This window comes from Argentina anserina, chromosome 3 (genome assembly GCF_933775445.1).
Source record: "Argentina anserina chromosome 3, drPotAnse1.1, whole genome shotgun sequence".
Taxonomy (NCBI): Eukaryota; Viridiplantae; Streptophyta; class Magnoliopsida; order Rosales; family Rosaceae; genus Argentina; species Argentina anserina.
In genome coordinates, this window is record NC_065874.1 from 29159579 (window position 1) to 29186251 (window position 26673).

Below are 26673 nucleotides of genomic sequence, written 5' to 3' on the forward strand. Positions count from 1 at the left end.
CTTATATATAAGATTTTCACCCACGTAGGGCCGTCTTAAAAGAAAAATCGAATTACGCAGGAAAATCTTAAGATATCATTGATATGTGACAATTTCACAAAATATTATTATTACTCTGTTAGGAAAAGCAATATGGCTCGAGAGGGCATTGTCTTATACATTGACAACACGGTGACGAAGAGTGGTGGATTCATGATCAAATTGTTACTCGGGCTGTAACGAAAAAAAATTCATCGAATCTGTACAAGATATCATATTTTAAAGCTCAAAAACTTAGATTATACACTAATCAATTTGAACTACTATATATCAGTTAGTGCATATTACACCATCATCGGCATTAAACCTTTAGTCTTTGAGTTTCGAACGAAATCTTTTTTAGCTAATTAGTTCTAATACAAAAAGATTCGAATACGAAATTATTAATAATCTGTTAATCTGTTATAGTCAAATGCAGTAGTATTTATATTCGGTGATAAAATTTATATGATGAGTTTTTTTTCTAACCTCTCAAAAACTCACCTAGGCTTAAGCCTAGGTGAGCCAAAGCTGGATCCGCCAGTGGTGACGAAAGTCCATTTTAGTAGCACTTTGATAAGCTAAAGCATGAGATACAGTGAATAACATGAAAGTTTAGATACTGGGGGAGAGAACCTGACTTTCTGAACAATAAAACCAAACACGTACCACAGAAAGATCATTCCTCTTCACTTGAGTTCATGACTGGTCATATATATTGAGATGAAGTTGAGACAAAAACAACTTATAAAGGATTGGCATTTTAATAAGAGCCAGCCTTGCTCGATGGGTTTTCATTTTTGTGTCGGTCTTGTACTCTGGTTCTCATCTTCGGGTGGCCATTAGTCCATTACGGCCTCATGGGATTGGCTTAGATTTATTGTTACATTTCCAGGGATAACCCACAGAAAATTAAATTGATCACCAACAAAAAAAAAAAGAGCTAGTCAGTAGGTGGTGGCAGACTAGCACCAACTCACCAAACCTATGCAGGTCTCCAACATATTAAAATTATCTCTTTAATATCTCCAACAGAATTAAAGAGATATTTTTCACCATATTATTTTCCCTTCATGCTTTTTTTCCTCCATTCCATCGCATTCAAACATACATTTCTAACTGTAGCCTTCATCTGTGTCTTCTAGTTCCACATCACGGGTCTAATGTAACTGGGATCATTCTTCTTCTCGATGTTGTTCTCACTCTCGTTCACTCTGACCAAGGAAGATGTGACAAACTTGCAAAATTCATCACCCAAACAAATTGTTCATTATAAGTTTCATTGTGGCATCCTCCTCATCAATAATTTCCTGTATACACACATTAAATATAAGCTAGTTACCATGACAGAATTTGGATAAAAAGTAACAACGATGTAAACTTAGATCCTGCAGTGATCAAAGGATAGTCCACAAGAAGCTTAATGCAAGGCTGTATATATGACCAAACACAATCTACCTCTTTTCAGCTAAAGATTGCCAGTTCATAGAATACTCAGAAAGCAATGGCCTTAATTTAAGGAATTGAGGCAAAATTTGTACAATACACACCTTCACATTTCCTACTTTATCCACAATAATCTTGAATGGGTGCCAGCTCTGGTCCCTAGTAAAATCAGCAAATAAAGACCACAACTCCAACAATTCAATATTTGCTTCCTTGAAAAGATTTCTGCTGGTTGCAGTCTGAAATGGATTGATGTCAACTCCCGCTCTCTTCATATGAATAAATGCCTGGTTTGTTGAATCCCAAAGTCCCTGTAGATTAAGGACAGGAAAATAAATTAAAACAACATGGGAAGAGCGGTAAAACAAAATAGGCAACAACCATGAACAAGGAAATTCAGCCACAAATTACATGAAAAAAATATGCATGCCTTTGACACATCTAAAACCGCATCCTTTAGAAGTTGTCATTATTTGGTCTAATAAACAACAGAAAGGTCTTTCTCTCAACATGTTTTCTTATGGTTTTATCAATCAAGGCATGAATATTAGTCTGAACATACTTATCAGGAGATCTGATATACTGTCAAATGAGTTGTAAGTGTCGTTTAACCACAAAACAGAAAGAACAAATAAACATACGATGATCAACTCATTCTGAACTTCCTGAACAGCATCATTAGTTATCCACTCCTTGGCAATAAGTTCTACCATGGTCAAGTCCTCCTTCTTCTTTAACAGTTCCTGAATCTCATTCATCTCACTTTGCCTTTGCAAATCCCCATCCTCATTCATTTTTAATTATTAACAATAAAGCACCACTTAGAAGCTCAATCTCTAGCTCTAATGTACGTCTGACGTCAAGCTGCTTTTCCAATTCTATGATTGTTCTAGACAATTCTTTCTTCTCTCTCTGCAATTGCCAGTCAATCAAATTAGCAAAAATCACAAAGATAAATTTATATGAATCTCAGAGGTGCAAGAAAGATAGAATCCTGAAATTCAGACCTTATGTTCTTCTGAAATGAGTAACACCTTTTCATCTGCCTTCTCTTTCTCCAACATAATGCTGTTATTCTGAAAAACAAATGCAATAGATTGACTCATACTGAATGGTATATAATTGTTAGGCAGAGATCAACCAACCAGATTTTAGACATTAGATTACCCATAGAAAAGAACTAGACAGTGCACAAATAGCTACTTGAGTCTAAATGGAGACTCAATCCACCAACAACCTTGAACTTAAATCAACATCAAGCAATCAATGAATTACCTAGTATATAATAATAACCAATTATCTTTTGTAAGTGTAATTTATTAGTCATTTGCCTTTGCTACCTTGTACGAAATTCACAATAGAAAAAAATGTCAACTAAGGTAACTAGAAAAACAGAAAAACATTGGTCCCTAGATGATCAGCTGCCACCAAGTAATAATAGCCAAAGAGTACATAAGGAATCAATGTGGCCAAGAGATTATCATCAGCTACAGTAGGAGTAGAAGACACAGTTTACAATTTTGGAGTTCAGAATTAATGATAAATACAGAGAGAAACTTCACGCCTAAGTTTCATCACAATGTCGAAGCTCTATATTATCCTTAATAAAGAACGGTTCCAAATAGGCATCAGAAAGTACACCGTACTGAATGGATTAGTTCATTACATATATGCACATGTAAGAGTTACAGAACCCAAACAAAAATTGATATTCAGTTAATTACGAACAAGTATATACCCTTTGCTGTAGTTGCATCTCACGCTGTGCAAGCACCTCATTCTGAGCAATACTCTCCTCAAGCTGTTTCTTAATCACTTTGTTATGAGCTTCACTCTCCTCAAGCTGTTTCTTCAAATCTTTCTTCTGAGCTTCAAATCTTAACAAGGCTTCTTCCTGCTCTAGGCACGCCTTCTCCAGCTCCAAGAATGTCTTTTCAAGGCAGCCACGTGCATTGTCTTGCAGCATTCCTATCATGTGAATTAACGTCAATTAATCAACAAAGTCACCCAATTTAATTAGAATGAACTTTAAATAGTTAACCAAGACAAAACTTAAACTCGCTCATTTTCATTATTTCTGAACAAATCTTGAAAAATCTCAACCCTGAACTTGCAGAACCCAACTCAAGAGCATTAGCATTAAACTTACATTTTCCCGACTTCCAAATCATGTAGTTCAATATTCTTATCAATAAATCAGAACATACGCACAGACAATCAACAATATGAAAACCAAAGCATCCTTACTCCATAGCGAATCTTGTAAAAGAATTCCTAGAAACACAACGCCCTCCCTTGAGATTCAAGAAGATAAAAAGACTACTACAATACAATGACAATAAATCATGGGTTTTCTTCTGATTCTTTATACAGCAAAGGGTATATATATACTAGGGAACCAAACAACTGATAAAGGATTGCAACACTAGTGGGGTGTTTCAGAATGTAACCACAAAATCGAAGATATAAAAGTGGGCGTTACAGTAGCTTCGTCACCAACACAGAACCCAAACTTGGTTAGTTCACTTACCACGGTGTCTATGGATTTGGCAGAAGTAGTCCGACCAATGGGATCACCAAATCGGAGAAAGATTAGAACCTGAGAGGCGGTGTAGCCAAAATAAAAGCAGCTATTGGTGAGTGAGAGGCATTGAAAAGGAGGAGCCCTTTCTAATGACTTGGTTGTTAAGGACCTCTTGAGGACTTTCAATGTCCACCATTAGATTAAAACACTGGTCCTAATCTTAAAGAACAAAATAAGGTTGAATACTCTCCATCAGAACCCACCCTTTTACCAAATAACGAAGGATTAAATTTTTTAAAGCTATTGATAAATATATATATATATATATATATATTGAAGCTGTTTCACTTTATGATCCTGTGTTCGTTGTTCGAGTTTGAATCTTGGTTTCAATCTCATGTTTTCATGGTTTCCTGTTCAGAACTGGGTTCCCCTTTATGGTTTCAATGAATCGGACCGTGTTTACAAAACGATGGAGATGGTGAGGAAAACTAATTGGGAATCATTTGCCCGATTCATGCCTTTTGCTAGATTCTAATCTATTTTTCATGACCACGAATGAGCAATATTCTAACGTATAGAATTGTCGTTCTTTATTTTTATTTGGTTTGGAACATTCGATACTTCCACAATTAACAAATTTAGCTGATGATTAAAATTGATATCAACAGGCGAAGTTTTAAATAGGAACATAAATAGACACATAGTATTGATATTTTCGAGGTTAATTATAGAAATTTGTGATGTGAGAATATAAAATGGTTTTCCGTTTTAAAAAATAACAAAACGACGACGTAGGTTTAAACAGAAACATAAACGGACGCTATAAGATTGGGCGGAGCAATCCCCAGTTCGTGATTAAAACAGTTGAACTCAATGAAGATATAGCGCCGGAGGCCAACCAGGAACATAGAGGAGTTACGTCGCCAAGGACATTCTGGTTTTGCTCCTTCTCTGGATTACCTCTTATAACTTGTTGTTTTCTCGATTGTTTTTGCTTCGGAAATAGTAAAGTAGAAGAGTACATTGAAACTCAGCCTATGTTTAATTCTGAAAATGGGTCTAAATTTTTTTCTTCCTACTAAGATAAAATGAATTGCTTGTTTTTCTTGAGTCTTGTTCCCCTTGTTTAATTCTTGTGTTGCAGTCTTGCAGATTTGAAATGTCTGCTTATTCAGAAGGCAATCAAGGAACAGATATCGGTAAGTTACACAGTCCGTGTTTGTCTAGATTAATTAAAGGTTGAATTTTTCTGCTAGCCAACTCATGAATGTTGGCTTTGGCTATGAAAAGAGTATGAACAGCACCAACTGATCATGTAGGGGTGTTTGAATCATGCTTAATTCTTGTTTTTTTATTCAATGCCGGATTTATTTTCTCTTTATATAATGACTGGTATTTTATGTTTGATCTTTTTCTGTCTCGTATGTGATTTCTTGTTTTTCTGTTAAAAATAGGAAAATTGCGACACAATGCGCGTGTCCACATTGAGAAGGTGTTCTTGGAGCTTGAGCAGAGTGAAGCTCAGAAGAAGGAGCTTAAGAAAAATCTTGAGCAGAAAACTATGCAACTGCAAATCTTGGTATTAACAATTCTTGTTGAAGGTCTCAGTTACTGAGTTTCAGAAAAGTTCTGGTAGTTTTGAGATATGTATATTGATATTACATTATTCATTGAAGTAATCAAGGTGACTAGGAACAAAGGCTTTACAATGTTTATAATGATGAATTGATGATTAACTAACCTTGAGTTAAGATTAATGCATAATATTTGCAATGTACTATCTTTTTGGTTGTTTAGTTTTCTCCTTCTGCTGCTGAGGATTTACTGGCCAGAATTTGATTTGTTGAGAAGTTTTGGAATTTTCTTTATATTAAAGGAGCTTGATGTAGTGTCATATGCTTACAGAATGAGAAAGCTTCCTTAGAGACAAATAAAGCCAATGAATTGGTGTCATGGTTGACAGAAGAAAGAAAGGTCTGTATTCCATTATTGGAGGTTTGTTTCCATGAGTGCATGATATTATATGAGGGAACCTTTGAACGTACTGTTGTCTCTTTTTTATGATTCACCAGAAATGGGAAAGTGAGAAGCAAAAACTTCAAGAAAGGTTAAATGAAAAGGAAGAAGAATTGGCTTCTAGTCAAGCATTTAACCAAGTACTCATTGTGAAGCTGAATGAACATAATGCTGAATTGCACAAGGCTCGTCATTCGTTAATCACGGTCTGTATATTTGTCTCTTCTTGTTCAACTGTTTCCGAAATCTTGAATTATTCACCTTTAGTGTGGTTGTGGTTTGCTGCAAAGTTAATGCTGTGAATCTGTGATGGATTCATGAAACCCTATAAATACAATATTGTAGTGAACTTAATGTAGGTTTGAATGCCGACTTGGTTTAGGTAAAATCAACTGTTTTTAATTTTCATACCAGAAGGCAGTGGCAAATATATGGCCTATGATTATTCACTTACCTAGATAATTAGTTTATCTCTTGGTAATTGTAATGCCAAAATTATTGGTTTGGATAATTTTTTGTAGGCTTTGAAAGAATCAGCCTGGGATGCTTCTATTGGGGTGAAGATAATGGCAGACCATGACACCAAACCATTTATTGGTGCAACCCAAAGAATGCCTTCACTAAATTTTTCTGAAAGAGTAGCTGCTAAGGCCGTGGAGGTAGGTTCTCTCTGGGAGGAAAATCTCAAAGATCCGAGTTGGCATCCGTTCAAATTTTTAATGGATGAAGAAGGAAAGACGAGGGTATTAATTTAACTATAAAGCTGATAATCTGATATCATCATTTAATTTTACTGTTATACGTAGCGTTCATTCACAGTGACTGATGCAGTTTCATATATAGGAAGTTATTGATGAAGAAGATGAGAAACTGAAGAACTTGAAGACAGCGTTTGGTGATGAAGTATATGAGGCTGTGATAAATGCCTTGGAAGAACTAAGCTCGTTCAATCCAACAAGTAGAAATCCTATGCTAGAGCTGTGGAATTTCAAAGAGGGGAAAAAGGCATCACTTGCAGAGGGAGTATCGCACATTGTGAATCATTGGAAACCAAGGAAACGGAGAAGTACTGATCAATGCTCCAACGAGCAGAATAAGCGGTCCGACTGCAAAACCTAGTCAAGTTTGTATGAATTGGACAGAATCTGACTGGAAAGCCTAGTTAAGTTTGCATTTGAATTGAACTAAATAGCAGTTCGTATCTTCATCTGAATTTAGCATTTCCTATTCAGTTGAAATGGTGCAACTTTAACCTAGCTCGATTTAGATCTTAAACCTTCGTTTAACAATATTGTTTTCTTAATCCATACTACACGGTGCAAAACAAATGTTGACTGAATCAAAACTTCTGCTCACGAAGTTTGCTAACCCACAAAATTTGGTATAACACAATCTTTGTGCATTCCCACATGTATATATGATATACCGTAAGTTATACACTTAAACAAAATATTATAATGTTCTGCATTATAGTCGAAGCATTTTTTATCAACATATAATAAAAATTTAGACTCATGTATATTGAATTATGGAACAACTCCTTTTAATATACCAAAATCCCAAAATGCTGAACGGAGTGAAAATGAGATTATTCTCATTGCAGATTTGCACTATATTGTGCAATTCCCTGATACATAAGATTTTGTTTTCATAAGGGTTCTGAGTCGGCTGAAGGAATACTAAGCAGCTTGATGGACTTTTCCACTTCTCTGAAGCAAGAATTTGAAGATGGTTATAGAAGAAATAGCTAGCATAACTAGATACTTGTAAGAACACATTGCTATTAAGAATATAGAAAGTAGACAGAAGCAGCAGAGGTCTTGCTCACTGTAAAAATTACCACAACATGCATCAAACTAAAAGGTACTTTGTAATCCTCTATAAATAGGGGCCTCTATCAACGGAAAAAACATCTCTATCTATTTGTTTTTTTCCAACAAGCCTAGCAAACCGGTACTCTTAACAAATTAAACATATATACTAAATTTAAGGGTCCAAAAAATGTGTAAAGAATGTACTCAACATAATTTCGTCACATTTCATTATTTAGAAATAGAATTTTATTATGTTGTGTTCAATCCATTCAAGACAACTATGCATTTTAATTACAACCCCTTATTTAAAGAAGTAAACCCTTTGATTCCGAACATGGAGAAAATAACAAATTGAGAGAATGAGTGTGTGTGTGTGTGTGTGTTTGTTTGTTTTGTTTTTACGGCTGCACCCGGAAATATGAATGGGTTGCCTACGTATCTTGTGAGAGAGATCAAGCCACTTGTAGTTCTAGAGTTCAAAACGTGAATGACATATTGGAAGGCTTAGGTTTTTTAGAATGGGAGAAGTGTTTGGACAATTCTGTTTGGATGAATTTGACGGACCAAGGATTCAAATTTAGCAATTTTTTGTCTAGTGTCAGAGATTTTGTTTGAACATATGGTTGCATTTAGTGGGTCACTAAATTGCCTACGCACCTGATCAACCGATCGTAGTTCGAAATATGTTGGTTTTGTACCAACTTTCATAATCACCAGAAACATTCCCTCACTGCCAAGAATATGAAAATCCACTCGAGCACTAGAAACATTCCCTCTTGGCAATCCCCTCGAGCACTATAAACGTTCCCTCATCGCCACGAAAATGAAAATCCTCTCGAGCATCAGAAATATTCCCTCATCAATCATGTTTTCCTGTGGACACCCAATATGGTAAAGCATCGTGTGGATTTTAGCACCCAAATTCTGAGCTTTGTAGTAAACCAGACTTTTGTGGAATTTATTAACGAAACATTGCAACTGGGCTTGAAGCTTTAAGTGGGCCTTGTGCAACCCATAGTCTCGATCCCTGCCGAAACTCTGTCGGAAGTTATTTCCACTTTTCAAATTGCTATATATCCAATGCTTCTAAAAGACTGAGAGAGAATATCGATCACCTCCCATCTGATCAAATTGATTAAAGGAGATTGAATTCGACTTGAAGATGGAGTCATCATATGGGGCTCTGTATAAACGGATAGAAATCTTCACTGATTCCCCACTTTCTTCTAATCACGCATACATGACTAGGTTTCGGTGCTATCTAGGAATTTTCGGTGAGTGCTGATTCCTCTATGTATTTTAAGATCACCGACTCACATAATAAGGAAATTTGTCTTTTGCGTGAAGACTATGTATGTCAAGCTGGCCGTGTACTACCCCAAGGCTGCCACCATATGATTCAGATATCAATCTCTGACCGCTTGAGCACCTGATTACAATTGTAGTACTTGAGCACCAATTCAACTTTCCACCGCTTGATTTCCTTGTGTCTTTAATTGAAACCTTGTCTCATGCATACAGCTCTCAAGTTCCCACCTCTTCACCATCACGGTTGCACAAAAGAAGATTTCTTTCCAAACATCAAGTACCCAAGCCTTTCATCCTTTCATCCTCAATTCCAACTATCACCTTAGTTAAATAAATCCGCCACATATCAATTTGTTTGTCAACAGACAGCACCGCTTAGCACCATTTCACATATCCATCACAATTTTAATTTTCCTTCTTTCAAATGTTGTTAATTGAACCAGTACATCCGTAGTCGAGGAATGAATTCAATGTATTAATAGCATGTCTCTGATATGCAGGCTTTATCGAGACCTTGGCATTTGAAGTCAAAATTGAAGGTGAGACCCTGGTCATTATACTCGACGGTATTTAGTGTGGTGGTAGATTATTCAAGCTTTCTTGTGTAGTTTATTTTGAAAGTGGTGGAAAGGAAAGGACTAGGAAACGACAGGGAGTGAATGATAATAAGGAGGCCTCATATTCAATTCATGGTGATGATTTTGCAAGCATCATGCGCAATTTTGTAGCACTGAAATTCGGCCGTTCATGAACGACCAACATATTTCAGCGCTACTAATTGCAGTAGCCCAATGCGTTATGCGACTCTGATCGTTCATGAACGACTAATATTGTCATAACGCAATATACATCATAGCGGAGGCTAGCCGTTCATAAACGATCAATATTATCGACACGTAGAGTGAACCATTCAAAAGAATACAAGTCACTCATGAACGGCTCATCTCTTATGTGGAACGAGGCTCGCATGGTGTGTTTTTATGCCAAAATAAGCATGGCACAAGTGCTGTTTTTTTTTTTACCTGAGCTTCACCTTTGGAGCTTGATTCATTGGTGGATATCATTCTATTTATGCAGAGTTTCGGCTCTTTTTCTGTATTTTTTTCCTCCGTTTGTGTAGAGGATGTGCCTTTTTATAGGCAACAATAGATCAGCTCGATTGTGATGGCGATGAATTCAAATTAAATAGCAACAACTAACTTTATCTTCCATGTTGAAAGCTTCTAAGGCTTTTTGTTCATTTCCAACTCGGTCTTCCATCTATGTAGAACGTCAAGAGCAACTAAACGTGAATGATCTTGATTTTAAATTTAAATGTCAAACCGAGTTGATCACCTTATCTCCAGACCTTGTTTGTAGCATAACCAACTATGATTCCAAATGGTGCATGCAATCCATGCATGGTCCACTTTCCTGAATTGATGACTAAGTTTTGGATGTGGCTAAGAGCTGGACGTCAAACCACAACTAATTCACCAATTTGAATATTTTTTGTTTCAATAAACTGTAATGTATATAACATATTCTAATTTATAGAAAATTAATACCATGCCAGTAGGGCTATCAATGGGTCGTGTCGGGTCAAGGTGTCTCGCATGTTATAAAATGTAAATCCAAACCTAACCCATTTAATAATCGTGTCAAAAATTTAAACTCAAACTCAACCTATTTATTAAACGGGTTACCCGTTTCCAACCCGTTTAACTCATTTAATAAATATATTTGTCGTTTTAGATAAGATAACTAACTAAAACAATAATCAAATAAAAAAATTTATTGTTTTACCCAAAATTCTAGTTCAAAATGAGAAAAAACTTACTAAATCTTTATATACATATAATATTACCATTTTAAATAGCTTGTATGCTCGTATTTTATATATAATTTAGTTCGACTCTTTTATTAAACGTGTCATGCGGGTTCATTTCGTGTTAGCGGGTTAATCCGTCGTTGACCCGTTTATTAAATGGGTCATAGTGGGTTGACCCGCCGCTGACCCGCTTTTTAATCGTGCGGGTTCAACCCACTTTATTTCGTACGGATTTCGAGTCGTGTTATCGGGTCGTATCGAAATTGACAGCCCTACATGCCAATACAGCATGTGGATTATACCATCAGCCAGATGGATACATTTTTTGTACTTATTACGTATTACAAATCAAGTTTTATTTCACTGTCAAGCTCTATAAACTGTTATGACTTCTGAGCTTTCAGGAGTCACAAGTACAAGCATCAAAATCAAAAGCAATGTTCAGGGCCATAGAAGACAATATATAGCAAAGTACTAGCAGTTAATATTAGCTAAAAACTCAACATCACACATTGTCCAAGAGGAAAATGTAAATAGGAAGAAAAATTTACCGAAATGGAATCAGGATCGACTTTAACAGATGACTGGTTACTAGCAGCCTTTAAACCCTTCAGCAGAACATTGGCAGTCAAGTATATATGCCTTGATAAGTAGTTCACTATAATACAGTACGTAGGAAAAATCGCCATCAGTGCTATATCAGAAGTATTCTGCAAATGTTGACAAAAGCTCCACATTTTCTTTGCACATCAATTACTTTCAACCCTTATCCTGAATGTTAGATGATGATCCTGAAATACTAGAAACAGCTTGCTCACATAACACAGAACAATACATTCTCAAAAAAAAAAATTTAAAAAAAACATAACAGAGAACAATAACAAGAAACGGCTAGATAGGATGAGATCAAACATCAAACACCTAATGTCAATACACATTAATTTAATTGGCATGAAATTTAACCAAGAAAACCATGTGTATACAACATAAAAATCATTGCTTCATAGCAATTTGAACAGGCATAATAAGCATAGTTACAAGGAAAATATCATCCCCCTTTTTATCACAATCCAGGCTCAGAAGTCGGAACTATGAGACAGCATTCAAAGTATGATGAACTCTGCCACTTCCCTGCTGAAGCAAGAATCTGAAGATGAAATATAACAACATGCATCAACTTCTGGGGCTGCTAGCAGCCAAGGAAAATGTGAAGATACAGCGATCAATTGGGCCTTTGGGCCCAATAACAAACTCGACCTAGTCAATTTTCCCGTGACAGAGGCTCTCACATGGTTGACACTTGACACTAACAGTTTACTCACTTTACTGCGTCTTGCTCCGATCCTCCACCATTGTACTACTCGCCTCTTTCGGCACTCCATCAGAGGATTCAAAGCTCTACTGTTACAAATTAACTTCATTGCAGGCCACCCACTTTGGTACTCTCAATTTTAGATACCTCCCGTTTCAACATTCCTTTTCTTTTTCCTTTGCTCCTCAATCCTCAATCCTTCAGATTTCAGAATTCCTGCCAAGATTTCAGTTGGGAATCTTTAAACATGTCTTCCCAGTTCAAATACTCAAATGGGTTTTAGCAATTCTGGTGTAAGTCAGCTCACTTCAAACTCCTGATCAACTTCCACTGTTTGGTTGATATTTGGATTACGTTTGAAAGTTTACTGCAGAGTTGTGATGTCAAGGCCCTTAGTTGAGATGGCTCGGTGCTCCGAAGAAATGGACATTGCCATTGGTGAGTTTCATGGTTTGATCGAAGTTGACTTAGTACTTTAGTAGCATTGCTATTTTTGGTTATACACACAACAATGCTGGCGCTTTCAATTTTGGTGTTGGTTTTTTTCTTTTTGTTCTGTTTCTTTGCTGTTGTAGCTTACTGTATCTTTTTTTTCTTTTTTCATTTTTATGTTGTTAAATAGAGAAATTGCAACAAAATTTTCAGGAGCTGCGGAACAACCTTGAGAAGGCGTTTTTAGAGCAGGGTAGAGCCTTGTTGAGGTTTGAAGCTCAATGGAAGGATCTTAAGACGGGACATACGAGAGAGCTTGAGCAGCGTGATCAGCAGCTGCAACAAATGGTATGCTTCTTGTTCTCAACTTAAGACGAATTTTACTTTGGTTTGTTTGGATCAGATTCTCAATTTTCGTTCGGTGCAGATTATCATTTATGGTGGAATATTATTGTTTGTCAATTTGAATATGATATGGAAGTTAGTGACATTAGGATCAGGACCTTGCTGAAACAGTGAAACCTCATTGTACATATGTGCTAGCTAAATTGTGAATCATTCTGAAGTTTTACAACAGAGCTAGAGATGACGAATGTGTTAGTTTAGATTATTTGATAATTTCTATTGAAATCTGGTTTATTCAAACTTGTGGCTTATTTGGTTTGGGTTCAAGCATTACAATGTCTTCTTGTCTAATAAGTACCAATATCTACACTTGAGTGTTCTAAAGAGAAGACATTATTATAGAGGTAATCCCTTTTAATTGACTGGTATGGATACAAAGGATGTTTGATTGGAGGGGTTCATGCCCCACTTTTTCATGTGTATGGAGTGTTATGGAGCACAATATAATTTAATGTGTTGGTAGCATGCATGGAAACCTGGCGTTGTGTTACAATCTAACAAGATTTTGGCATTTGGCATACCTTAAAAGTAAGAGCAAGGATTGCATGTTGTGTTACAATCTAACAAGATTTTGGCATTTGGCATACCTTAAAAGTAAGAGCAAGGATTGCATGTTGTCAGGAGCAAGTTTCTCATTTGAACTGAAGTTTTCTCATTCAGGAAACTCTCCCGTTATTATTGTTATGCATGCACAACTATTCAACCCTTTCGCTCTCCCAAAATCATCAAGTGGATTGTGCCACATTTCCTATAGCATATACATGTTCCAAGGATTTAAAGTGTGCATGGGTTTGTGAATTTGTTATCATGATTTGATTGAAAGAAAAAAAAAGTTTATATCTTTGCATTCTCAAGAAAATTAATAAAGAAGGATTCCAATTATTGGCGTTCTATTCTCAGGTTTAATATGAAATTGGGGTATTATTTCCCATGTCAATAATTTTAGAACAGGCAACTGGTTGAAATTTTCCAATGTAAACTTACTGAGATTCAAGAATTTGCAGATAACAGTCTATTCTCAGACGACAATGCTTCTTGTGTCTTTGATTTTCAATTTCAATTTTAGCTTCTCATCTGATGCTTTTTGGTCTTAGTGTTGGACATGTGTGTGTGGCACTGTATGCTCAGCTTCTCGGATCAAATCATTTGATTATTTATCATAAAAGAGATTAGAGGAGAGAAAACCATTTCAAACTAAAGTGTTCAAGGACAACAGCTTGTATCTGTCATTTATGAGAACTGAATTTTCAGTCGTACTGGCTAAGGTCTGAACTGCGGACCTGTAATAATCCGGGTTTATGTTTTTCAGTACTCTAATGGCATTAGTTTTTGAACATCTCATTAGACCATGAAACAGTGTAAAATTGCAACATAGTTTTACTTTCACCCAATAATCTCTCGATTGGTATAATAACTCTCATGTATCCATCTCATATACTTTCCAGATATCTGGTATGTTATCTTCTTTCCTGAAATTCCAACTTTTAATTGAGTTAAATAATATGATAGGCATTATTTGTATTATGACCTATTCGTATTATTGTTGTTAGTTTCTTAGCTAACTGTCATGTCTCTTTCAGGGTATATCAGTACTTTCAACTTGGAGACAGCAATTCCCTACTGCAACTCCAAATCCCACCTTGCGCACGAATAGTACTGCTCGATGGAGTGAGACTAATACACCTCTGCCTCTGCCTCTGCCTCCTAGAGATAGTACAACAAAACTTTTTTGTGACATATGCAAAATTTTTTGCGACACTAAGTTGGTACTTGATAAGCATAAAATGGGGAAAAAGCACCAGATGAACCTGGGGAAAATGAGAGGCAAAACTGTTCCTGGACAAACGAGTAAGAAGAAGTCAGTTTCTCCACCTGATGAGGATTTGCAGACTAAGAAACGGAGGATTATTGAAGGCGGTGTGCCACCCCAAAGTTTAAGGACTTGTAGTATATGTAACGTGGTCAGTATTAGTGCGACAGATTTCTATAAACATATTGCTGGACAGCGACATAGAGAAGCTGCTGCATCGATGAGTAATGCAGCTGGGACAAGTAGCTACGGCCAGCTGAGAATAAGAAATTAGGGTTGGAAACTTTGAATAACTTTGTAATTGGTAGTATTTGTACACAGGAGAACCAGCCTCTGCTCATTCAAACAATTGACATGTTTACATATTGTGAGGCTGTGTGTTTTTAATTTATTTACTTTACAAATGTATGCCTAGGTATTCTTGTCTGTTTTATGCATCATGTATGAATTCTGGGGATCTTAATAAACTGTGTATGTTTCCTGTTAACTACTGATTGGAAAATAAAAGAAGACCAGAGGGGTTCCTTGTTGATGATGGAACTTGCAGGTGGTATCCAAAGTCTATGATTTTCCTTTTTAGGGTAGCAGGAATCCAAAGATTTTATCACAACAGGTATCCAAAGCCTACTATTCTGAAGAACCTACATATTCCTCTTTTGGTGTAGCAATGCTGAAGAAGTTAACAAACCACCAGCATTTGAGACATACCCGTAACAAACCCAGCCCCACAGCCATGTGCAGGTTTGCTTACTGCATTTCTATTCATTTCACACCAATGAGAAATTTATCTATGGCATTTGTGATTCAAATGCATTGAAATACTTGGTTGAATCTTGTATTTGTAGTAACAAGGTTGCCATACCAAACCACATGGTTGAGAAGGTTAGCATACATGGAACATGCTATTTGTGAAATGAATACGATGTACACTAAGAAGGTTACGTGAACGATAAAGATCTCGAATTGGAAGAAAACCAACTTCATTGCATTTAAATAAGTACGCGAAATTAATTACTACAAGCCAAATACATTAGTTACTACTACAAATGGTGCATACGTATATAAGACATATACTACAACTTTTTGTTGTACTTAAAAGTATTATACGGCTGCGGGCTGCGGGCTACAATCTTTTGCAACCGCCTCAACCACCCCCCTCTACACATTTGGGCTTAAAAATGTAATTCCACAACCCTACTACTCCCACCACTCTCATAGGTCACACACCAAAACCCACCAATCAAAAAGTCAAACGTGTCCTAAAACACTTTCACATTCTCCAACGCCCAGTCAAAAGCCACCATCCAACAAAATGGGGCCAATAAAGGGTAAAAATGGAAAACAACATTAAGACGGGAACCATAAACAGAAAAAAAATGTCGCCGGAATCAAACTCGGAAATTCTTGCCAGTGAAAGTCTGACCGAACTGCCAGTTGGCTGGCACGATGTTCCACGAGGTGGAGGTGCGTCGGTCACTGCCTGTAACCCTGAACGAGAGAGACTGACCAACCAGAACCGAGTTCGACTGCCAGTTCTGACCCCAGTTACGGCTCAGGCTCATCCAGCCAGTCCTGGACCCTTTAACGCTCACCTTCACAATATCCCCTGCCCCCGCGACGTTGGAGACCAAAACCAAGTTGAAGTAACGGAACCCGTTAATTGTGAACCTGATACCACCGCGCTTGCGGCATGGCACCCTGCGGAATTAACAGAAAAAAAGTAAGGACAAAGTGGTAATTTAATCGAGACAGTTTCTATAACGTGGATCGCGGTCCGTGTTTTTAGGTGGGCGTGACTAAATCTAAAGCCCCTTTACACATTGATCGACTAGTCTCGGACTTTTGGAGACTGTGCTGTATATCGTACATTGTGCGTCAGATTCTATGTTCAAGATATCGTACGGTGAGGATTTTCCAAAAGTCTAAGCACCAATTAAGGAGAAAAGCCGGATTTGGTTGCTAATGTAAGTTAGTGAACCATAAGTCAAAATTTTCTTCACAATTAAAAATAATAAGAGGTGTAATGCTTAACACCAAACATACCCTTCCAAGTATCAGTTCTTAACAAATAGTGATTCATAACTTTAAAATAACGGGTATGGTTAAAAGTCGTAGTCATGAATGCGAACGCTGGATGATTGTATTGGCTAAACCAAAAGGACTCATAATAACAACTTATGACAAAACACGCTGTAAAATATGGTATGAATTTTTTATTATGAGCGATTGAGTTTGTGTGGGGGCCAAATGAGTTTAGAGCCAAATAACCGAAAGTGACCAATAAACTTTTAAAAGGAATCAAAATTAACTAAAGGCAGTGACCTTAAGCAAATGATGTTCGTTACAGTTAAAGAAGTGAGTAATTAGATTTGAGAAATACATTAGACTCATCAGGGCCATAATCGTGTCAAATCACAAGAATGGTACCATTATGGTCACAATACTTTAGACGCATCAGAGCAAAAGCAATAACTCCCCGTAAACAGAACCCAGCACATTTTCAGAACGAATCATGACAAACAAGAAAGATCACACAATATGGTCGAAATCTCAATATGCTTAGAATGTCTCAATGTTACCGAGCCCTATAATTTTTTTACATATAAAAAGAAAACACGAGTTAAAAAACATTTTAGGTTAATGCAGTTTTTGGCAGCAACCTTTTATGCTCCTAGATGTGTTACTTCACACGAAGACCAAGATTTAAGTTCCGAAGTGGCAAAACAGAGCATTAGGTAAATCAACAATGTTAACGCTTCCGCATTTTCCACTTGGTTATATTTGAATAAGAAAGTTACTTTCAAGCAGGCCCATAACTATTTACCTAAAGAGAAAACGTTTTGCAACTTGAAAAACCAAACCGGAGAAAATAATTAAACTTCAAAAACAGAGCACTAAACAGAGTAACGGAACAGAGAAGCGAGATTTACCAACCTACGGTAGGAAACAGGGACGATTCCGGCGCGGTACTCAGCGATCTTTAGAAACATGGGCATGGCTAGGTCAAAGTGAGGCCTGGGAGGGTTGCACCACCCGCCATTGTCGCTTGGCTGAGCAAAGTTGGGTGGGCAAAAGTTAGTTGCAGTGATGAAAATGGATGGGCTTCCAGAGTGGCACCAGTTGGGGTCATTTGCGCACTTGATTTCAAAGCAAGCACCGCAGCTGAGGCCATTGTTGAACAGGGCCGTGCTCAGTGCGGCGGTGCTCACTCCGTAGCCCTGACTGTAAAGATTGCCGTATCCACAAGCACCGCCTATAAAGAATAAAACAATCAGCTCAGTTGGTTTGAATATTTTGATAGAGTATTCGAAAATGCCAAAAAAGGAGGTGAGGTTAACACATACCCATGGTGCCTGAAGCATCAGAGCCACCGTAGAAGGTGGCGTGAGCGCCCTGCCAAGCACCACCGGAATAAACACCGGGGATTCTAGCCTCTGCAATACACGTTAGTGAGATGAGAAGAGCAGCAATGCAAGCCAAACTAGCCATAGCCATTGTTGTTGCTCTCTCCTTTAATTCTGGTTCAACACTAAAAGAAGGAAGAGAGAGTGAGCTAGTGAGAAGGGTGAGGGATTAAAGCAGGGGGGGTTGGGGACTACTTATGGAGGTAGCTTTGGGTTGGCCCTGAGTGGCAAAGCTTGGAATTTCAGACAAAAACAATACCCCCCATATTTATTTCTTCTCTCCCCATTCGTAGCCTATTGCGCGTGGAAGACACCACCCAATAGGAATTCATGTTGTACGGATAAGTACCAGTTGATGGATGCTGTGTTTCGCACGCTTTTCAGGAGCGAGTGAAGGTGGTTTTTATTCTTTTTACTCTATTTTCTTAGGGTCATGTTTTTTTTGTTTTTTCCTTTTTGATAATTGGGGAGGTTTTGGTTGTTAAATTTTTTCTTGCAATCACACCTAAAACTCGTTTAGGGCTTTGTCCTTTGTCAAAGGCTCAAAGCGCATTAGCGCAGGGCACATGATTTTTCAAACGTAACCGGAAAAAAAAAAAAAAACAACTTGCCTCCAAAATTAGGACAATGGAATTACGACGTCGATGAACAAACCATGTGAATCTGATCAATTCATAATATGTTCTTCAGCTGTTGGAGTTTCATATTTCAGTCATAACAAATCGTAAGTTGATTTCTTCATTTAATGTGTTGTCTTAACATATTTCAGATTTCAAGCAAAGACAACTTAATTTTTTTTCTCTAACGTGGCTGTATATTTTGGTCAAAATGACATTGCTAACAATTTTGCTCCTGGTATGTGACATCATAATTTTCTTACTATGAGGTCATAAAAATAAAGTCTCTAAAGGTCATTAGACCAATGCAAACTTGCAAAGTGAAAAATAGAATCTTGAATCCTTAATTAGTGATGGTAACAAAGTGGGGAGAGAATGTTTAGGTCTAGGCTCTCTAGAAAGAGTAACTTTGAGTCATTCTTAAGTTGAGCCGTGATACGCGGCTGGGATTTGATGACATTCTTCAAGGAGGGGCCAGGAAAGATCTCATGGGGGCTTTGTCAGGGATACAAATATTGTGCAATACACACACTCTTTACAAAAGAAAATTGTGCATTGCAATCTAGCAAATCAAGGCCCCGCTGAATGAGGTACCAGAAAATCGTTAGTGGGTGGAGAAGTCCCCAAAGGGAAAAGTACACACCTAATGACCAACGAAGTCTTGAAGGAGCTGCCCCGATCATAAGTCACATTGGTTGCGAATAAATTATCGTGGTGAGACATATAACTATCAACTACTCATGTGATAGTATTTGGTGATGTATTTGATAGATTATTAAGTTCATACTGGTAAAAAGGGTGTTGTAAAAAATAAAAATAGGGGTGAACTTATTCTGTTAAAAAGTGACCAACGTGGTCAGTAGATCACATCATACTAAAAAGAGGTGTCACTAGCAAGTAGCAACTCTTTATTGATATTGTTTATGACTTTATGAAAACTAGTGGGCAATTTGCCAATTTCTCATACTCAAGTAAAAGACAGAGAAACTAATTTTTCTTCTCACTTACAGTAACTAAGTAATTTTCATTTCTCATACTCGAGTAAATGCCTATTAAGAACAAAATTGCGAGACAGTCACCTAATTCATTCGGTTTTAGGTGATCGGAATAGAGCATCCAGCTGGAGTGTAGAGACGACCTATTAACTTGATCCCGCAATCATCGGTCCATAATACCCGCCTCGCTTTGCCTGGTTTTAACTAGCACAAGTGTATGCCCCGAACAAGAAAAGCACGTAACAATAAAATTAACTTAATTAAACAGCTTAATCTCGAGCCACTCCCACAGTGACAATAGACTTCGTAGACCAACTCACTCAAGTCACCAAACTCCATGATTGTTATTGTTATTTTTACTTTTGCCAACAACACTATATATTTGTAATTATACCTGCAATTTCTGTCACGTTTTGTCCCACTTTCTTTAGTTGCATGCAATCTCAATTCCCACGGACTGCGCACTACTGACAGTAAACATTCGAGGGTTAGGGTTTTAGTATTGTCACATTTTTAATCTGATAATTTCTTATATATATATAGTCTCTATTCAGAGTGAAACTTCACTCTGAAATTACAGAGTGAAGTTCTAATTTTGACACACTTTTCGGTCAAATTTTTTCACCATAAACGATTCAATATTTAGGTATGATATTCAAGATCATCTATACAAAATTTCATCTGATTCGGATATCATTAAGATATTGAAATTAGATTAAATCAATGAATGAATTAAAACTATTCAACGTGAACCGTTCGTGTAAATCCCAATTTTGAAAGCTCAAACCATTGTCAAATTGGATGAAATTTTGTAGAGATGATCTTGAATATCATACCTAAATATTGAATCACTTATGGTGAAAAAAATTGACCGAAAAATGTGCCAAAATTGGAACTTCACTCTGTAATTTCAGAGTGAAGCTTCACTCTGGATAGAGACTGTATATATAGATATATATATCTAGTATTATGAAGCGGACACTCTTAAAAAATCACTAAATTATGTTTGTTAAAAATATCATTTTTATTAAACACAATTACAAAAAAAATCAAAACGAATAAGTCTTTAAAAAATAAAATATAACATATAACGATAAATAAAATTTATTTATTTTTCTTCATATTTACACAATAAATTAACATGTGCATCGCAAGAGTACGAGTCTAGTATTACTTACGTAAGAATAGATTATTATCAGAATTCATAATTCTAAGTACAATTAATTCTTTTGATTATTGAGATTCACCTATATATAATAATATACAACACGAGGGGGTGTATTCAACTCTGATTTCAAATGATTCTGATTGATTTATTATAATTAATAGATTCTGAAAATCCATAAATTATTTCAACTCCACATAGATTCAGCCAGATTTCATTGTATTGTATTTACCAGATTTGTCTTGATTTGCTTGGATTTCACAAGTGCATGTATGATTTTTATATTATTATTAAATAATAAAATATAGAACATGGAGAATTAATAAGTTGGTTTTCTTTTTTAACAAATTACAAAATAATAATGTATTTTACAAAGTAATAAAAATATAAAAACAACCAAATATTATATAGTGAAAATTGCAAAGACAATTAGAAAAGTACATTAAGAGGCTGCATACTCATCCATTCCGACCTCATTGTCATCATAGTCTTCATGATCCCTCTCATTCGCATTGTCCTCATTATTTTCATTCGCATTGCCTTCAATATCATTGTTATCTTCTTGACTTTCATTATCACCATTCCGTGGTCTATCTTCCCACATAGCTTCAGCAATATTAAGTCTCCAAACATTAGCCTCTGCTCTTTGTTGTAGTTGACTTTGAGAAAGTAGTTCAAGATTCTCGTCTTCCATATCAAGTTCTTCATCATTTTCTATTTTATGAGAAAATTCATCGCAACGACATTCTTTATACATACATGTTGAGCAATAACAAACATCCCTATGTATTATTATGGATTAATATCTCATTTTTACATAATCCTAAAGTCACATGAGTTTGATTCAATTCTATAAACTTCCATAAGCATCTATAAAACAAAGGTACAAGGTCAATATCACAAATGTGCAACTATCTTGAATGAGGATCAAATATATAATAACAATTTTATAAACTTTCACCCAATTAACATTCAATAGTATTCTAAAATCTGAAATTTGATTGTTATACAATTGATTTTTTTAGCAAAACAACTATTAGTACAATTATAAAAACAACCATCATTTCTTTTTGCCTACAACAATTATACCAAATCACAAGAAAAACCCAAAAAATTGATTTGAGCAATTAAAATAAAACACATGATTAAGAACATAAAAATTTTCGATCTTATTATTATTGAGAGAGAGAGAGAGAGAATACATCAAAATCTCATGTCTAAATGCTTGATTTCTAACAAGCATGATATAGTGTAAAAATACTTCAAAATCCAACAAAATCAACTAATAAATGAAATCATTCAAAATCAATCGATTTTTGAATACCACCAGAATTCATAGGAGTTTTTGAAATCTTAATTGAATAACTTGAGATTTCAATGGATTGTTTAAAATCTTAATTGAATACCACAAGATTTCAAAAGATTCTTCAAATACAAGAAAATCCTATAGAATCCTAGTTGAATACACCCTCTAAGTGAGTCTTGTCAATATCGACATATTTCCACGCTTAAGATCTGTCAATATATATACAACAATGATGGTCCAATGTATGACCACAATCATATATATCGATCAAGTCGTGTCACATTGAATCTTATATGTACATAAAACATTCTTCATTTGTGTAATAATCTCAACATGGAACTCGATCAATGAGTGAACCTCGGAGGTCTTTCTCAATAGTCAATACACATGAATCCTCCTTAATAAAATGTTGCTTGAACGTTGCACTGTCTGATGCTATATATAGATATACACTTGTACATTCGTTTCAATCGTTTGGATATAAACAGTAGATCCAAAGATGCGACTTATGAAATTGATCAACTCGAACTTCGATTCTTGTTGATATGAACATCTCTTCAGGCAGAGTTCTTTCATCAAAGCAACCCTAATGAGCTCACTTTCATTTCTATTTGTAATTTACGATTATAATTACATTGGATACCATACAAAACAAGAATGTAAATAATGACCATGATTATGATTACATTCTCGATTTTCTCATTCTCTTTTCACCCCTTCATTTTTTTTCCACAAACCTTCTGTGTTTGCCAACATTTCGAACTGTTTATAATCCACATTAAAAGATGAGGAACAATGGATTTTGTGGTAGACCTGGCATGCATTAGCATGTTGTATTTCCTGTTTAATTTCATTTTGGTCTCAAACCAAAGTTTGGGTTCACCGGAATGAGGGTTCATTTGGTGCTTAATATATCTCTTGAACCTCATGCGTTTTGGAAATAAAGGTGTTCCAAATCACTTTCAATATACCCATCATTTTTTGCTTGTAAATAGTCTTGTTTAGGCTAGTGTTCCGGAGTCAATCATATGATATCTTATAATCTTATAGCTTTTATATTTCAAGCCTTCTCATCCAAAAACACTAAAATGGTATTTGGGGGGAGTATTTAAGTAAGTTTGATCATGAAGCATGCAAGTATCTTAAACTCGATCATAAAACAATGACACTAATGTTAAGTATAATAGATGTTTAAACTTTGGTGTATAGAGGCAAATCATTGTAATGAGTCCTACACAAGTCTTACAAAGACTATACACCATCATGGAGCTATGCTGATTTTTTTAGGCATTGCTTTTAGTCCATCTCAAGTTAAATTATGCTATGTGATGTAGGCAATGGTTTAAATATCTCTTATCGTATCATATCGGTCGAGAGGTAAAACGATATATCGGAGATATATCGGTTTTATCGGATTTGCTTATTTTCAATAAAATTTATAAAATTATACTTCAATATATACCAAATAAACTATAAAAACGGTACTAAGTAAACTAAAGAAAATAAATATTTGATTTTGTGACAATTAAAGTACACGAACGACATTTAATAATACAAAATAGGTATTTAAGAATGATTATTTAGACTTGAAATTCATCATATATATTTAAAATATATATAAATTAAAAATATATATGAAAAAATAAAAAAAATATAAGTTTTTCAAAAAAGATAGGAAATAAATATTAAAAAATTAAAGTTTGACCAATATTTGACCGTTGACCATCATTTATGCGTTGACTGATAAATTTTAACCGATATGCCCTTATCGTATTAGATTCGAAATATCGGCGATATATCCGATATTTCGAACACTGGACGTAGGACGATGATGAAATAGTCGGTTCAGTGTTGATATAATCTAAATATTTAGATCGTGTCTCACATTCGGGATTTCATATGATATTTATGGCAGTTGAGAACTTGAGATCGATCTTATCTATAAATGAAAATTGAAGGATAAGGTGGTTGGCCATTAGAATATTCAAAAACCGGCCTTGTATTTTGGATCGTTCATTTGAATTGGTTCCTTCATGCATAATGGTTATATAATAGAAGCTCAATTCAGTACAAGTTCAGCAAAAACCATACTTATATCATTCAATTATTATAGCTCAAGTTGTATACTTTGATAGTAAGTCGATCGGTAATATAATCAAGTATATCAAATAAGTGATGTCAATATATGAGCGTAAAATGAACTTATTGTATATGTTATCAAATAACTTAATTTGTCCACGATTTTATTGCGTCAACTATGAATTCAACTTTGATTGTTCAAATTCTTCCGCAAGTAAGAATTAATGGGTTGGCATGTATTGATGGTATATATCTTCATGTATATATGCATGCATGCTTAATTATATTACGTACGTACGTGCTTAATGATGACTAATTTGGTTTCAGAATAAATTAGTATCATATATTATGGAAGTCACTCTGAATTAGTGTTATAGTATGAAGGATCTTTTATTAAATATAACATGTCTCCAAGACAAACTAATACAGTACTGTTTGACCTATGCTATTGGAACTATCCGATTTGTCTATGATAGGCTTGAGCATATTAAGTTTTTGCAATGTACATATAGTTCCCTCTTGTTTTCCATATGGGGGTTGTCATATTGCTTTATTGATAAATTGAAATTTGAAACTTTAGAGTCTTCCTCAACAATTTACAGGAGCTAGTTCATCATCCATGATCGATCTCTCAATGACTCTTCCACCAACATAATAGTGATCGATTTGGTACAAGTATTAGCATAAGTACTATCTCTAATCGATATGTGTTACAATTTTGCATCTGTATTTAAAAAGTTACATAATTACATATATTAGCGGAGTTACATATCTTTTTTGGTACTTTCAAATACGATGCAGTACGTATGCATCGTTAGGTACATCCTGCTTCTTAAGGACAGGCTTTATTCATGAGCAAGATTTCATGGTACGGTTGGTGGAAACTTCATTGGCAAGGAATTTTTTCTAATCAAATTTCTCATTTTTCTCGGTAGACTTATACAGAAACTTGATGGCTTTCTTTCCACCACAGTCCATGCATGTTAGATGGTGCTTCAGACATTAATTAGTTGTTGGAGAATTGTGCACGATGATCATATGGACAATTCTAATACAGTCTAGCCTTGATTGTTCGATACCTTAGATTAATTTGCTAGTATAATCACCAGTCCTTGCCTTCCAAACTGCAATTCGTTGAGACAAATAAATATTGCAGTTGTTTGGTCTAAATTCTCTCTTACTCAAAGCATGCATTCTTCAAATTCCCTGAAGTACCTGGCCCTTTAAGCCACTGTTCTGGTCTCTACCCCATGTAAGTAAATGGCAAATGAAAGCCTAACTAGTTTTTGTTTTTAAGAATCTTTAAGCAAATTTTCCGTTCATAAGAACACCAACAAGAAAGACAGAAATTTAGCAACAATTAATGATTTCTGAGGAAAACCAAACTATTTGTTTTAACCACTTCAAATCCATGTGTCGAGTGATTAAACCATTTGGGATATGATCGATCTCCTCATTGAACTATTTGATGTAGTTTGAAAGGAATATGTGATATGATCAAATTCCTCTGGCATGGATAACTTCATGCCTTCATCTAGTTTGAAAGGAGCTTCATAGCAATCCCACCACATGCTATGTTACAACAGTACATACATATGGATTACACTCTTAAATGTGCAGGGCTAAGCATTCCATGTGGGAGCGAATATAACAAAGATATCAGCCATATACACCCCATCGCTCCATGTGAGTATGAGAACAGAGAAACTTGGCAAGAAGGACAAGTTTACGCATATAGTTATTTCGATCAAGCAAATACATATATAGATATATATTCATCCATTCTTTTCCCATCCTTATCTATGATCCTTCCTCCATGTGACCTATAATCTAAACCAGATCCTTAATACATCATCTGGTCTGTCAAATTTTGCAGGCTACATGACCCGTGGATGTGACCTGAGAAAATAACATTATAATAGTTATATCTTTTCTATACATAAATCCAATGTAATGTCTTAATTATATATTCGAGATCCTCGAACGGTTTGGCTATTCGAATTCGGATACTGTCTTTATCGTGTAGCTAAGGAGATATATTATTAGGGTTTGTCATTGATGCAGTAATGCAGAAGAAGACTAGATAATGCAGGTGTTGGGGCGCAGGGTTACAAAAGCTTACTTGAAAGACTGTATTCTGGAACAAAGTAGTCTTACATTGCATGCACTTTGGAATAATATCAATGGGGACACCGGGATACTTCACCAG

General features: G+C 35.7%; 4 protein-coding genes across 6 annotated transcripts; 2 read left to right on the forward strand and 2 right to left on the reverse strand.

Annotated features, from left to right (window-relative positions):
* Positions 1 to 614: 614 nt before the first annotated feature.
* Positions 615 to 4073, reverse strand: LOC126788305 (factor of DNA methylation 1-like). Of its 2 annotated transcripts, none has more exons than XM_050514285.1 (6): positions 3995 to 4073; positions 3203 to 3432; positions 2472 to 2540; positions 2106 to 2376; positions 1569 to 1775; positions 615 to 1328 (listed from the first exon to the last, which is right to left on the reverse strand). In XM_050514285.1, exons 4-6 carry the CDS (start codon positions 2256 to 2258, stop codon positions 1269 to 1271), a joined length of 420 nt encoding a protein of 139 aa, XP_050370242.1. In that variant the 5' UTR covers positions 2259 to 2376; positions 2472 to 2540; positions 3203 to 3432; positions 3995 to 4073; the 3' UTR covers positions 615 to 1268. The 2 variants fall into 2 exon arrangements, with proteins under 2 accessions (XP_050370242.1, XP_050370241.1); XM_050514284.1 differs by lacking the exon at positions 3995 to 4073 and adding an exon at positions 3527 to 3567.
* A 761-nt stretch (positions 4074 to 4834) lies between these two features.
* LOC126788297 (factor of DNA methylation 3-like) lies at positions 4835 to 7151 on the forward strand. Its single transcript, XM_050514275.1, has 7 exons — positions 4835 to 4928; positions 5144 to 5190; positions 5446 to 5570; positions 5897 to 5965; positions 6064 to 6213; positions 6529 to 6750; positions 6851 to 7151. Exons 2-7 carry the CDS (start codon positions 5151 to 5153, stop codon positions 7124 to 7126), a joined length of 882 nt encoding a protein of 293 aa, XP_050370232.1. The 5' UTR covers positions 4835 to 4928; positions 5144 to 5150; the 3' UTR covers positions 7127 to 7151.
* A 5161-nt stretch (positions 7152 to 12312) lies between these two features.
* LOC126788301 (uncharacterized) lies at positions 12313 to 15397 on the forward strand. Of its 2 annotated transcripts, none has more exons than XR_007671352.1 (4): positions 12313 to 12544; positions 12615 to 12689; positions 12897 to 13031; positions 14669 to 15397. XR_007671352.1 is itself a non-coding variant. In XM_050514278.1 (4 exons), exons 2-4 carry the CDS (start codon positions 12632 to 12634, stop codon positions 15170 to 15172), a joined length of 720 nt encoding a protein of 239 aa, XP_050370235.1. In that variant the 5' UTR covers positions 12313 to 12544; positions 12615 to 12631; the 3' UTR covers positions 15173 to 15397. The 2 variants fall into 2 exon arrangements, 1 of the variants encoding a protein (XP_050370235.1); XM_050514278.1 differs by having other exon boundaries at positions 12874 to 13031.
* Positions 15398 to 16052: 655 nt separating this feature from the next.
* Positions 16053 to 18460, reverse strand: LOC126788299 (expansin-A4). The gene is made up of 3 exons (XM_050514277.1): positions 18243 to 18460; positions 17833 to 18151; positions 16053 to 16596 (listed from the first exon to the last, which is right to left on the reverse strand). The coding sequence occupies exons 1-3, from the start codon at positions 18391 to 18393 to the stop codon at positions 16287 to 16289; spliced, it is 780 nt and encodes a 259-aa protein (XP_050370234.1). The 5' UTR covers positions 18394 to 18460; the 3' UTR covers positions 16053 to 16286.
* Between the last annotated feature and the right edge of the window lie 8213 nt (positions 18461 to 26673).

What these genes read in the sequence shown, in the direction of transcription:
- LOC126788305 (XM_050514284.1), bottom strand. An exon ending in AGATGCAACTACAGCAAAGG is followed by an intron (nt 2,541 to 3,202) that starts GTATATACTTGT and finishes TTTGTTTTTCAG; the next exon opens with AATAACAGCATTATGTTGGA. An exon ending in TCATTTCAGAAGAACATAAG is followed by an intron (nt 2,377 to 2,471) that starts GTCTGAATTTCA and finishes TGGCAATTGCAG; the next exon opens with AGAGAGAAGAAAGAATTGTC.
- LOC126788297 (XM_050514275.1), top strand. Translation starts at nt 5,151, where the DNA reads ATGTCTGCTTATTCAGAAGGCAATCAAGGAACAGATATCG. An exon ending in CAATCAAGGAACAGATATCG is followed by an intron (nt 5,191 to 5,445) that starts GTAAGTTACACA and finishes TGTTAAAAATAG; the next exon opens with GAAAATTGCGACACAATGCG. An exon ending in CTCGTCATTCGTTAATCACG is followed by an intron (nt 6,214 to 6,528) that starts GTCTGTATATTT and finishes AATTTTTTGTAG; the next exon opens with GCTTTGAAAGAATCAGCCTG.
- LOC126788301 (XM_050514278.1), top strand. Translation starts at nt 12,632, where the DNA reads ATGTCAAGGCCCTTAGTTGAGATGGCTCGGTGCTCCGAAGAAATGGAC. An exon ending in AGAAATGGACATTGCCATTG is followed by an intron (nt 12,690 to 12,873) that starts GTGAGTTTCATG and finishes GTTGTTAAATAG; the next exon opens with AGAAATTGCAACAAAATTTT. An exon ending in ATCAGCAGCTGCAACAAATG is followed by an intron (nt 13,032 to 14,668) that starts GTATGCTTCTTG and finishes TGTCTCTTTCAG; the next exon opens with GGTATATCAGTACTTTCAAC.
- LOC126788299 (XM_050514277.1), bottom strand. Translation starts at nt 18,393, where the DNA reads ATGGCTATGGCTAGTTTGGCTTGCATTGCTGCTCTTCTCATCTCACTA. An exon ending in TGATGCTTCAGGCACCATGG is followed by an intron (nt 18,152 to 18,242) that starts GTATGTGTTAAC and finishes TATTCTTTATAG; the next exon opens with GCGGTGCTTGTGGATACGGC. An exon ending in GTCCCTGTTTCCTACCGTAG is followed by an intron (nt 16,597 to 17,832) that starts GTTGGTAAATCT and finishes TTAATTCCGCAG; the next exon opens with GGTGCCATGCCGCAAGCGCG.